Source organism: Salvia miltiorrhiza, chromosome 3 (assembly GCF_028751815.1).
Source record: "Salvia miltiorrhiza cultivar Shanhuang (shh) chromosome 3, IMPLAD_Smil_shh, whole genome shotgun sequence".
NCBI lineage: Eukaryota > Viridiplantae > Streptophyta > Magnoliopsida > Lamiales > Lamiaceae > Salvia > Salvia miltiorrhiza.
This window is the reverse complement of record NC_080389.1, coordinates 1,325,803-1,339,887: the sequence shown is the minus strand read 5'-3', so window position 1 is coordinate 1,339,887 and position 14,085 is coordinate 1,325,803. Positions and strand designations below refer to the sequence as shown.

Sequence of the window (14,085 nt, the reverse complement as noted above, 5' to 3'; positions counted from 1 at the left end):
TTCCTTCTAAGACCGCATAAACCGAGACATGGGCTTCGGCCCTTTTTACCTAATTAATACTCAAAATAAAATAAAACTAAGAGTTTTGAGCTTATAAAAATATAACAATTAAATTAAAAGTCCAATCTCTACTTTCTTCCATCTTCACGTCAAATCCCATCGCAAATTCGTCTTTCTCCACTTTCTTCCAATTAGCAGCTCCATCTCTACTTCTTCAAATTCCTGCGCCAAAACATAGCAAAACATGTAATATCACATGAAACAACGGCAAAACGCACACTAAACTAGGTAGCTAAAATACACACATCAGTCATCCTGATAACTTAGAACCACCTGTTGTATCCAGTCTGGAGTGACAACAGTAATAGCTTCCAAATTTCCTATAGTAACCTGTCAAGCCCAAAAATCCTCTCAACTGCTTAACGGTTTTAGGAACTGGCCAATTTATCATGCTGGCCACCTTTTCGGGATCAGTAGACACCCCTTGAGGAGTTATAATATGCCCCAAGTACTCAATCCGCTGTTTACCAAAACTGCACTTACTCTTCTTAGCAAATAAGGTATTAGCCCTGAGGATTAACAACACTTCTTTGAGATGCAGAAGATGTTCATCCCATGTCTTACTGTAGACTAGAATATCATCAAAAAACACCAATACACTCTTTCTTAGGTGCTTTTGGAAAATAATATTCATTAATGACTGAAATGTGGCCGGCGCATTACAAAGCCCAAAAGGCATAACTAAGAACTCATAGTGTCCCTGATGTGTGGAGAAGGCAGTAAGGTACCTGTCCGAGGGATTAACCAAGATTTGAAAGTACCCTGATCTGAGGTCCAATTTAGAGAAATAGTGAGCCCCATATAGTTCATCCAGCAGCTCATCAATAATAGGAATGGGATAGTCATGCTTAACCGTGAGGGAATTTAAATATCTGTAATCAACACACATCCTCCATGTGTTGTCCTTCTTCTTGACTAATATGACTGGTGCAGCAAATGAACTCCGGCTGTGTTCAATAATTCCATCTTTCAACAGCTCCCCCACAATCCTCTCAATTTCATTTTTATGATTATGTGAAGTCCTGTAAGGATGTTGTTGTTTAGGGATGCTATTTGGTTTCAAAACTATCTGATGCTCTACCCCTCTCACAGGTGGCAGACCCTGGGGCTCAGCAAAAACATCCTCAAATTCATCTAATAAAGGCTGTAACTGTAGATTCAACTCAGATCCCACTGCAGGTGATGTAACCAAGTACAACTCCTCTATGTCCTCCAATTCCTGGTGTATCGTGGCATGTAGACTAGGCCCAGAAATAAGCTGACATTCATTAGTCTTAGTGACAGCATGCATCCTCACCTTTTTTCCTCTGTCATGCACAGTGCATGTCATGCCCTTGTAGTATAAGAATATAGGTGTGACATGCTCCAGCCAATCACTTCCCAATATAATATCATAACCTTCATGTTCCAATAATCTGAGGGAATAATTAAACTCATGCCCCTGCACTTTCCAGGAGAACTTTGTTGCCATTTCAGTACTAACCAATTGCTGCCCATTAGCAACCTTGACCAACATTGGAATGTCCTGGTCAATGTGGCAACCCAGTAGATTGGCTGTACTCTTCTTAATAAAGCTAAGAGTGCTTCCAGTGTCAACCAATATCTGCACCCTTTGACCACCAACCTCCCCAATTATCCTCATAGTTTTAGCACCCGTGGAACCAGTAATAGCATTCATTGAAATTTCTGATTCTGGCATTTGTTCACTGTCTGGTGCTAAGAGTTCCACATACTCTTCATCATGTTGCATTTGAGAGAGCTCTTGTTCGTCAGTCATAGCCAAGTAAAAAAACTTAGGCTTACACTTGTGACCAAAAACATAAGTTTCATCACAGTTGTAGCAAAGTCCATTTTCCCTCCTAGCAGCCATCTCTGCACTTGTCAATAGTTTAATAGGAACCTTGCTAACATTTGATGCATTAGGTTTCTGGTTAGTTACCACCTCAGTTTTCTTGTAATTCTGGTATTGACTATTATAAACCTTAGGAACTGGTTTCACCCTCTTGGCTAAGGCATCCAATGTAAGCATTTGTTTCTGCCCAATCTCAATGGCATCCTGCAGAGTTTGTGGTTTAAATAACAATAGAAAACCTTGCATTTCTTCAGCCAACCCACTAATAAAATTAGCCACAAAATACTCTTCAGAATATTTCATATGATTGCTTAACATCAGGCAGGACCTAAGCTCCTCAAATTTTTCCACATATTGAGAATAAGTACCTGTTTGCTTGAGGTTTTTAAACTCCATTAAAACCTTCCCCTCACTAATGTCATCAAACCTAGCAGCCACAACCTCCAAGAACTGTTCCCAGCTAATATCCAAAACACTCTCATACCCAGTGTTCTGAAACCATTGGAGTGCCTTCCCTTCAAAGTTATGAATAGCCATCTGCACCATGTTATCATCACTAATAGCAGGTGTAAGTTTGAAGTAAGTATTACATTTAATGATCCAAGATCTAGGATTAGATCCATCAACTTAGGGAAATCAACCCTATGAAATGAGTTTCCATTACTGCCCTGTGACCCCTCTGATCTGAATTTAGAGGTATAAGCTGACGAAGATCCCGAACCCTTAATAAAATTGAAACCATGAGGAGGCTTACCCAATATAGATCCAGCAGATTTAGGATCATCCTTGCCCAAATTCCTCAACTGTAACTGTATATCAGCCAATAGAGTTGTCAATTTATCACACTTTGCATCAATTCCAGTCATTCTCTCATTCATTTTTTGATCGACGGCATGGATCCTCTCTTGGATCTTCTCTTCTGCGGCTGTCCTCTTCATTGTTTCAGTTTGCAATATTTGATCTAATTTCCTCTGTGCTTCCTGCAGCTCCTTCATCCTGGTGTTATCAGCCATCAGTCGTGCCCAGAATTTTGCTAGAAGATCAGCAAAACCTTGGCTCTAGATACCAATTGTAGTGGCCCAAACTGTAAATCAATGTTTGTGTAATGTATTTCCTGGTAATTGTGAACAAAAGATAGAACGAGAAGGGAGAAAGAGAGAAAAAGATGAAGAAGGGAGGAATTTGATAATTTTCTGCTTAATTCATTACTTGAGGAATACGAGACTATATATGGGATTGTGTGGTCCCAAGGTTACAACCCATTACTTAAAATAAGAATTGCTGAAACATAAAATAGTTGATAAAGCGTTTTAGAGAGAAACGCTACTCTATTCTTCCAAGCTCAACTTTCAGCTAGAGATGGCAATGGATCCGGGACCCGGTCCAGATCCGCGGATCCAGACCCTTTTTTCCAGATTTGGACCTTGCAAAATTTGGACCCGACGGATCTGGACCGGATCTGGAGCACTCTCTAAAAAACCGGATCCGGATCTGGAGTAGAAGATGTAAAACCCAGATCCGGTCCAGATCCGGTCCAGATCCGGATCTGGACCCGGTAGTATTAAAGATATAATATTTTTATTTTTTTTTATTTTATCCAACCCTAGAAAGTAAAACTAGACTTCTAACTTTTACAATTCAATTTCAAAGCTGCGCCGCTCAACCTATCCTCAACCTCACCTGCGCCGCTCGCCTATCCTCCACCCGCGCCGCTCGCCTATCCTCCACCCGCGCCGCTCGCCTATCCTCCGGCCGGCGGCCGTCCTCCTCCGAATCAGCCCCTCCGGCCTTCCCCACCCGAGAGCAGCAGCGTGAGGCGACGCCAATCTATCTACGGCCGCTCCATCTCCGTCCACCTCCGGTCTAAGCCTTTCCCCCACCCGAAATCTGTGGTCTCGGACTCTCGGACTTGAGCGAAGGCTCTGCTGCAGAGCAGGTTCTCGGCGTGAGCAGAGCAGCGCAAGGCAACGCCAATCCATCTCCGGCCGCTGCTCGTCCTCTCCGACCGCTCCTCTCCGGCCGGCTCTCATCCTCTCATCAGTCATCAGGTAAACCTTCGTAATATAAATGTGGTTTATGCATTTTATTAGTTTTCTAGCAAGAATTTGTGATTTGTTAGTTTTCTAGCAAGAATTGGTTTATGCATTTTATTAGTTAAATGTGGCAGCCGCAGTGCAATGTATTAAATGTGTGATTTGTTAGTTAAATGTGATTTGTTAGTTAAATGTGATTTGTTAGTTTTCTAGCAAGAATTAGTTTATGATTTTGGTGTATTTTGTATTCTTGAATGATTGTTGAAACTTTAGACAATTGTTATGATTTTTATTTTAATGTTTAATTAGCTTAGAATTTATTTTTTAGAAAAATGATATGGATCTGGGTCTGGACCCGAGACCCTGTGGATCTTATGGATCTGGGTTTGGATCCCATTTTTTTGGATCCAATGGATCTGGACCGGATCTGGATCTAAGTAAAAAAACATGGATCTGGATCTGGACCAAGCAGGATCCGGTCCAGATCCGGCCCATTGCCATCCCTACTTTCAGCCACTAAACCTTTTTGACTCAGTCAAAGTTGTCAAGCTCTTTCCTTCACCATCATCTCGATCGAGCCCCAATTCTCTCTTCAGCCCCTGCTCCACCCCTTCTTCTCCCAGAAACACCTTCACCCCATACACGACTCCCACATCCGTGACAATTAGCATGTAAATACACAATTTTTTCTCATTTTCTGAAATTTAACATGACATTTTTATGACAGATATTAAACCATATTTTAATATTTCAGTTTGGATCGACTCAATTTCAGTTATTTTTCTGAAATCCTAATTTCACCTATAGTTTGGCCCATCAAATTCTATTTGGTGTGGGCTATCTAATATGACGGCTTATTCTCAAGCAATCTGATCCAACCCACTCCTTTTTCTGTTGGGTGGCTTTAGTCCCATTGGGCCTATTCAATGGGTCTAAGTGCTAACATTTCAAATGTATGTATATTAATATTTCCTCAATTTTCAGAATTTGAGTTTGTGTATTCTGAAATTGCGGAATTGAGAGAAGGAGCCGACCTCGTCGGACCTCAGAACGGCGACAGAAGCGACCCCGCTCGCCGGTTGCCCGGTGACGGCGGCGGAGGCGATTTCTGATTTGGAAATTAGGGCTCACCTCCCTTCTGCCTCGCATCTGTGAAGTGAGAGGAGGGACGCCGGTTTTCAGGAGACGGCAAAGCCGAAGAGTGGCATCGACTCCGCCGGAATTTCTGAAGCGTGATCGAGCCCAGGCAGTGGCGGCGATGTCGCCTGAGCCGAAGGAACCTAGGGCTCGATTGGGTTGCTTCGTCGAGACTGAGGAAGGTGAATCAGATGAGAGGGGCGGCGCCCTCAACCGGACATGATCTCGCCGGGGTCATTCGCGGCGGAGGCCGCAAGAAGATGATGGCTGCGCGGTCCTGTGTTAAGCGTGAGAGAGAGCAGCGTGAGAGTGTTTTGAGAGAAAGATAGGCTGATGTTCAGCCGTGTTGAGGAAAATAGGAATGGGAATTGGGCCATCCTTTTATTTTGGAATGGGCTAAGTGTTATGGGCCGACCTTGGGCTGATTGTTTTATTTAATAGTGGGCTAATTTATTTCCTCAATTGAGCCTAAGGGTATTATTTTGTAGATGGACTGCTATATTTATTTATTTTGGACTTTAGTGTGGGCCCATATTTTCTATTAAATTCTTAATGAGATTGCACTATGTTGGGCTCCTATTAGTAATTGGAGTGTTTTTATTATTTTATTTAGTCCGATTAAGATTATTATGAGATTAGTAAGCGGGTTAGCAAACCCTAAGATGAGTGGATTGATTTAGATTAATAATTTGATCTCATAAGACGAACTTTAATCGTATAGTTGGATTATTATTAACGGAATATGAGTCATGCATAGTTATTTTACGCATTCTCAATAATTGAGGATTTTTACTCGAGCTATATCTTATTTTATGTTCTCGCAATAAAGGTTAAGGCGAGAGTAAGAGTCAATCAAGAAGTCATTGAGGCTATAGCAAAGTTTGGTAATCAGGTGGGTTTACTTTCATATATATCAAATGAGTTTAATGTTGCATTTGAACACTTATTTCGTTACAAATCTTTGAACTGTAAATTATTTCAATTATTGTCTTGCTATAAATGTTTAAATTTTAGTATGATATCTATCTGCTTTGGCTTTGCCAATGATGCAATCGAATTCGGGTCCTGAGCAGTTGATAGCTATCCTGCCAGGACTAGTGTACACCAGTGACCGTGAGTCATCTAGCGGGTTGGCCGGTCAAGTGACCGTGAGAGGTGGCCACCTCTCCGGCACACAATTCCAGATATGATAGATTACAAGAGAACTTAGTCTGCAGATGAACTTTAAGAGTCACAAATGAATTTAGTAAGCTTGGGCCTTTTAGCTAAAACTCCCTTGCTGTTTTGTTAATGATGGCATGACAATTTATAGTTTTATGCAATCATGTGTATATTTAGGCATACGTGCCCACTGAGTACTCCCGTACTCAGCCCTGCATATATTTCTAAATGTGCAGGTTGAGCAGTGACTGATGAAGATGAAGTGAAGAGCGGAGCTTTTGTCATAAGTTAAATGAATGAACTCTTGGATACATGTCTTCATACATGTAATCAGATTATGTTATTCCGTTGCGTACTCTTAGGTATTATGTTCTTTTAGTTAAGTCGGATTCATCCTAACTTACAAGTTTGTTTGAGCCTTTGTGATTAAACATCAGTTATATGATGAATTCTCCCTTCTTTAACAATTATTTTAGTTCGATCCTCTATTATTTGTTCATTTCCTTTCTATCCCCTCTTCTATCCTCCTTCCCTTAGTCACGATTTCCCGGTTTGATTATCCTTAATTAAGTCCGGTCGTGACAAGATCGATGGAACGCTTCATATCATTAAAAATAACGAGAGAATTAGCAAAATTGAAGATTATTCTTCACTACTCGATGACGTTCACCATCAAGTACTCGATCGAGTAGTGAAGAACAATGATGATTTTTTAATCAGTTATTGTGATTTCAACCTACGTTTCTTGTTTGTAACGTCAACGAAAGTATATTTGACTGTTATATAACACGGGGTGTCATAATCATTGTCGAAAATCCATGTTTCAATTGAACATGTGACACATATTCTAAGTTTGAAAATAAAAGTCCACACTATGTCTTATGAAGTAGATATACTATACTTCAATCATTTACTCTAGTGCAATAGCTAAATATACTTACTATGTTTATTCTTCATTGAATTTAGCATAAGCACGTTACTTAAGATCGATGGAACGCTTCATATCATTAAAAATAACGAGAGAATTAGCAAAATTGAAGATTGTTCTTCACTACTCGATGGAGTACTCGATGACGTTCACCATCGAGTACTCGATCGAGTAGTGAAGAACAATGATGATTTTTTAATCAATTATTGTGATTTCAACCCACGTTTCTTGTTTGTAACGTCAACAAAAGTATATTTGACTGTTATATAACACAGGGTGTCATAATCATTGTCGAAAATCCATGTTTCAATTGAACATGTGACACATATTCTAAGTTTGAAAATAAAAATCCACACTATGTTTTATGAAGTAGATATACTATACTTCAATCATTTACTCGAGTGTAATAGCTAAATACACTTAATATATTTATTCTTTATTGAATTTAGCATAAACACGTTATTTAAGACCCGTGAAACGCTTCATATCATTACAAATATCGAGAAAATGAGCAAAATTGAAGATTATGTGATTTAAATCCATGTTTCTTGTTTGTAACATTAACGAGAGTGTATTTGGCTATTATAAAACACGATATATGATAATTATTGTCGGTATTACATGTTTCATTTGAACATTAGATATGTGTAGGTAAATTCGTTGAATATTCTTAAGTAGTTAGTGACATTTATTTATGTGTGGGTAAAAAGATTTAGTCATGTTTATTTTATATTTTTTATTTCTATTTAATATTTAATCTTTAATCTCTGATATGCTTATGTGGTAAACTAATAAAACTTATTTTTTATCAATAATTAATAATATAAAATTATTAGCTACACATAATTATTCATTATTTATATGTGGTTAATATATGAGGAAGCATGCAGCATTGTCGCTGCTGTTATTCTTCACGGCAGTTGCCTCCGCCATGATCGAATCCGTCGCCACCAAACCATGACAGCAACACAACAACAACGTAATAAAAGTATTATTATTTGAGGATCATAAGTATTATATATGGAGCCCTCGTTCATCAGGTTAGAGGCTTTAGATGTTGTTGCTTGATCTTGGCTTTCTAATTATTAATTTAAATAGGGGGCTATAAAGAGTAAAATTGGGACTATGAATAGAATCACCCTTACCCATATCAAAACTAAGGGGGGTGTATTAGTTCAAGACTTATGTAGATTTTAAAAGTTCGTGGATTTTAAAAGTCTATAGAATTCTCACGGATTCTTCATGATTTTGAATGAATTCTTGGTCGGATTTTTAATGAATTAGGAAGAATTTGTCCTGATTTTCTCGGAGTTGAAATCCACAAAGCCAGCGGACGTGGAGATCTCGCGAGCGCTGCAGGCCCCGCGAGCGCTGGGTTCACGCGAGCGTTTGAGACCCAACGCTCGCTGAAGACCAGCGACCGCTGGATACTTGAAGATTGAATCTATATGAGTGATGCATATATCTCTGTCCTATTTTTATTGATTTTGCATGTTCATAATTAGGTGAGATTGATTGAATTGATTTCCTTTTCTGCACTAGTGGTGGAGGGGCCCTCATTAAAAGTCGGCTCAATTCATTGGTGAGAATTTGATGGTTGTATTGAACTAAGAATGACATTGTGAAATTGCATTGGTCGCCCCAGCGAGCGCTGGGTCCAGCGGCCGCTGGATGCCAGCGCCCGCTGACTTCTTGGTCGCGGGCGCTGGCATCCAGCGAGCGCGGAGATTTTGCAAGATTTGTCAATTCTCGCGGTCTGTCTTCGGATTTGTTCATGCCTATTTTTTTAACGAAATCAAGGAAAGTCATTCCAACTTTAAAGTCCATAGATTAACGAATACACCCAGATTTTCATAGACTTTTAAAAGTCTTGAACGAATACACCCAGATTTTTATAGACTTTTAAAAGTCTTGAACGAATACACCCAAATTTTTATAGACTTTTAAAAGTCTTGAACTAATACACTCAGACTTTAAAAGTCTGCAGAAATCTATTAAAGTCTTCAACTAATACACCCCCCTAAGTCCCATTGGAGCAGAATTCCATTATTGTAATGATAGGCCCATTTCCAAAATAGACCCATTAAACTAGCTGGTTAATTATACTAGCAGTTGCACTCGTGAACACATGAAAAAATATTTTTATATTTTATTATATATATAATTGATATTATTATACAAAAAAGTATAAATATAATTCTCTTTCCGTCAACGAAAGAACTTCTTAAGAGGGAGTGGTACAAGTTTTAAGAAAAAGGTTGTTGAATGTATTAAGTGCTCGTTTGGTTCAAGTAGAGGAATGGAATAAAAAAAAGAGTGGAATGATAACAATAATCATTACTTTTATTGAGTGTTAGGATAGATATATATTTTTGTGGAACAGATACAATATTTTAATATTTTAAATACAATATTTACATAATATATATCAAATTAAAGCACTTGTCACGATCTTTAATTTGATATGCGTATCAAATATTTACAAATTATCAAATTTCACAATTTTAGAAAAAAAATAAAACAAAAAAACAAGAAATTAAAGAAAAAGAAAATAAATAAGATATAATTTATAAATAAATCTTCAATTTTATTATAATCACAAGTTTGCTATTCAAGTTTGAATTTGATTTTCAAATTTGATTTATAATATGTTGCATTTTTTGTAGTCATGCTTAAATAACTGCTCTCTTCCTGGTACAACATTGAGGAAAATAAGTTTTTTCGACATTTTTGTTGCTGAATTCCGTGTTTCAATATGTTTACGCGGATCCTGGCATATATTGTAGCAATTTAAAAAATATAAATAAAAATATCAATTAGATTCAAACAAAACAAATGGAACAAGACAACTTTCCCAACTTGCAATTTTTTTTTTTCTACAAAATTCAATATTTTATACAAATCTACCTATTCAGAAATTTCTAAGGTGAATACCAACCAACTTGAAAATCATTAATCATAGTTTATTCTTGGATGCATGAATTAGAACATGGAAATCCACATCGCTCACCTACTCTACTCATATATTCTTATTTAAACACTTGAATCAGCGCATACATAAATGACTTCAAGAAAAGCACATGGTTTCTTCAATTAATTAATTACACAGAATACCCTTTTGGAGAGGATCGATACATCCATTATCATGTGCATAGCCATTTTACATATTGTTTCTGATAATAATTGAGGAGAAGAGATATAACCATTTTACACATTGTTTTTGCTGAATCTAAACTAAAATTCCATCAAATTCTTTCTCAGAAAAATATACACTCTTTTTCCTTGGATCATGGCGGCATATGCAGCCATAGTTTCTGTTATACATATCATCGATACAATCGAGCATCACCATTCCCCTCCAATTTGTATCGACAAACAACAAGTTGAATCTCTCACTCAAATTCTTACCTTTTTGCAGGAATTTCTTGAAGGTTATAAGTCCCCTGTTGCTGACGGAGATGAAGCTGATCCGCTGGAGATGCGTATTGTAGATGCAGCTCATGCTGTTGAAGATGTTATCGAATCATATATTGTGAACGTGATTGAACTGGGTAGATCTAGTCCCAATGAAGTCAGTATCATCAACTTCTATCAAGATCTACAACAAGTGATAGAAGAAATGAATCTCTAACTCAAATTTTTACCTTCTTGCAGATATTTCTCCAAGGCTATGTTGTAGATGCAGCTCATGGGGCTGAAGAAGTGAATTCTAGAGAAGAAGTCAGTTGCATCGACTTCTATGAAGATCTACAGCAAGTGATTGAAGAAATGAATGTGATCAAGAAGGAAGCCATGGAATCTTCAGCTGAAGCTCATCTGCAGAGAAAGGGCTCCTCGACTCGAGCTGGCTCATTGACGTCTTCTTCTACAGTGAAGGAAAGCATGATGGTGGGCTTTGACGACGTGGTACTTCAACTCTTGGATAAGCTCACTGGAGGGAACCGTAACCGCCAAATCATCCCAATCACAGGGATGGGCGGGATTGGTAAGACCACTCTTGCCCGACATATATTTGAGCATGTCCTCATTAAGGAGCATTTTGATATTCGTGCATGGACTACAATTTCTCAAACTTATAATGTTAGAGAAACACTTAGTCAAGTTCTTCACCAAGTAACTGGAAATTTGGGTAGTGATCTGAGTGAGAACGAATTGGGAGAAAAATTGTACAAGTATTTATACGGTAGGAGGTATATTATAATATTGGATGATATGTGGAGTGTAGAGGTGTGGAACAAGATGAGGTTTTTCTTTCCCGATTACAATGATGGGAGTCGAGTAATTGTAACAACTAGGCTCTCAAACTTGGCTACTGAGTTGACAAACTCTAACAGCATTGGTATGAGATTTTTAGATGAAGTTTGTAGCTGGAGTTTGTTCTCCAAAACTGTATTTGGGGATGAGGTTTTTCCTTTTCAACTCGAGGAAATCGGAAAGAAGATCGTGGGGAAGTGTAAGGGACTTCCTTTGTCGATTGCTGTGATTGGGGGTCTTTTGGCAAAGTCTGAACTTACATTGGAGTATTGGGAGCACATAGAGAAAAACTTAAGCTCAATAGTGAATTCGGAAAATGATGAATATTGGTTGAGAGCATTGAAACTGAGCTATGACCATTTGCCTGCCTATCTGAAGCCTTGTTTTTTGTACACGGGAGTGTTTGAGGAAGATGAGGAAATTAGGGTTGCAGAACTCATGAGGCTATGGGTTTCTGAAGGCTTTCTTAAACCAATAATCAATAAGAGCTCGAAAACAATTGCCAATGAGTATCTGAAGGAGCTAGTCGATAGAAACCTCATTCTAGTTCATAAGTTGGGGGCAGTTGGGAATATAAAGTACTGCAAAATGCATGATTTAGTGAGAGATCTATCATTTCAAGAAGCTAAAAAGCAGAGGTTTTATTATGTCTTAAGGCAACATTGTCCTCGAGGGATAAATAGCCAACGCCGCATTGTTATTCCCAGAAGCACTTCAGCTATGACAGTCCGGGATGCCATGGAAACTATGTCGTCACATGCTCGTTCTTTCATATGCAGTGATACGGTTCCAGAATTGCTAGATTTCAGATTTTTGAGGACACTGAGTACATATATGTATTTCGGAGGGTATTTAGATGAAAATGTGTTTCAAATGGCGAACTTGAGGTACTTTTCGGCTAGATTTCGTGTGGGGTTCCAAATCCCTTCTTCAATTAGTCTGCTGTGGAATCTACACACACTAATTGTTTCTTGTTGGAGTAAACCTACTGTACCACTTGAAATTTGGAAAATGCATCAGCTTAAGCATGTCGATGTACGTGGAGGAATGTATCTCTCAGATCCTCGGAGAGGGCATAGTGATGTTATGATGGAGAATCTAGAGACGCTCAAAGGAGTGATTGATTTCAACTTGAATGAAGAAGTGGTTAGGAGAATTCCCAATATCAAGAAATTGGGTATAAGTTACAAGGATAAAGTAATGGAGAGAGTGAAGTGCCTCAGCTATCTTCAATGTCTGAGTAAGCTAGAAAGCTTGACGTGCTCTATTTACAATGGATGTGAAGAGTATCTGCAGAGTATTAGCTTCCCGCACTCACTCAAGAAGCTGTATCTTAATTGCGGAAACTTCCATTTGGAGGAAATTCTGGAAAAGATAGGTTCATTACCACTTCTTGAGAAGCTCGAATTGAGATATGGGCAGTTTGCAACACGCAGATGGGAAATAGTTGAAGGCCAATTCCCCAGCCTCAAATACTTGAGATTGTATGGGTGTGGGGATATGGAATGTTGGACGTTAGAGGGCTACTGCTTACCATGCCTTGAGCAACTTCATCTTAGGGACATGGAGTCGTTGGAGGAGTTCCCTTCAGAAATTGGAGAAATACCAACACTCAAATCAATTAGATTGTGGGATTGCAGTGAATCAATGGCTGTTTCTTTGAAAAAGATAGTAGAGGAACAAGAGGAATTTCAAGGGGACCCACCCTTTCATGTTATAGTTAAATCATACGACGCCAGCCAAGAACTGCAGAGCTTGGCAACTCCCAACTTTCGAGTAGTCAAATTGTAGTTTGATGTGATGAGGAATTCAATTGCACGTGGGAATATACTAATTTGAGTGATTAATTTTCCTTATAACTTTATATTTAGCTTGTTTTTAATTATTTTTAATTTTTAGCAACATAAAACATATGTTTAATTAGTATCTATAATCTATACCTACTATAAAAGTGTCTGGTTTTACCAAATTTAGTTTGCCTATTATGTCCTTATTTTTTAATCTATTTTAAGGCCAATAATGTAATAGTATCATATTATTAATATTATTTTTAATCACAAACATACAATAATCTCATTCCAATCACACTTTTAAATAAGTTTGAACTATTTAAAATTACTCAATGTATAAAAGTTGCACATCCCTCGAATTCAGCAATCACCTCTGTTTAGTGCTCGCTGACTTGCTCTTCATCCATAAGCTTTAGGGATATTTCTAACATTGTCTCATTTTAACACCCATTTTGTGATTTTTATGGACAACTTTTTTCTTGTATGAGTGACCTAGTTGATTGAATGACAACCAAGTATCTTGGGAAAAAGAAACTAACTATGAAATATCAACATTCTTCATAAAACAATAGACATATACACGTGATAAAGCACACAATGTTATCACTCTTCAAAACATATAAATTTTGGGAAATTTGAAAATTTTAAGTTGTTTGAATGAAATTTTAGAGATTGGCAGATTTCTTTTTGTTGGTTTTGAGGATGATGGCAGCCAAAAACTAGCGCCATAATGAAATGAAAATTTTCATTTTATTTTTTTTATTCCTTTAAATTTCAGTCTGTGCGGATTCCTTTAGATTTCATATAATTGCCATGTTGTATTTTCGAAAATACAATAATTAAATAATCTGAAAATATAAATAAGAAGTA

The 14,085-nt window shown here is 37.9% G+C and overlaps 1 protein-coding gene across 1 annotated transcript; it reads left to right on the top strand.

Moving 5' to 3' along the window:
- The first annotated feature begins 10,230 nt into the window (after positions 1-10,230).
- On the top strand, positions 10,231-13,277 carry LOC131016816 (putative late blight resistance protein homolog R1C-3). Its single transcript, XM_057945565.1, has 2 exons — positions 10,231-10,742; positions 10,826-13,277. The coding sequence occupies exons 1-2, from the start codon at positions 10,461-10,463 to the stop codon at positions 13,214-13,216; spliced, it is 2,673 nt and encodes an 890-aa protein (XP_057801548.1). The 5' UTR covers positions 10,231-10,460; the 3' UTR covers positions 13,217-13,277.
- Positions 13,278-14,085: the final 808 nt, after the last annotated feature.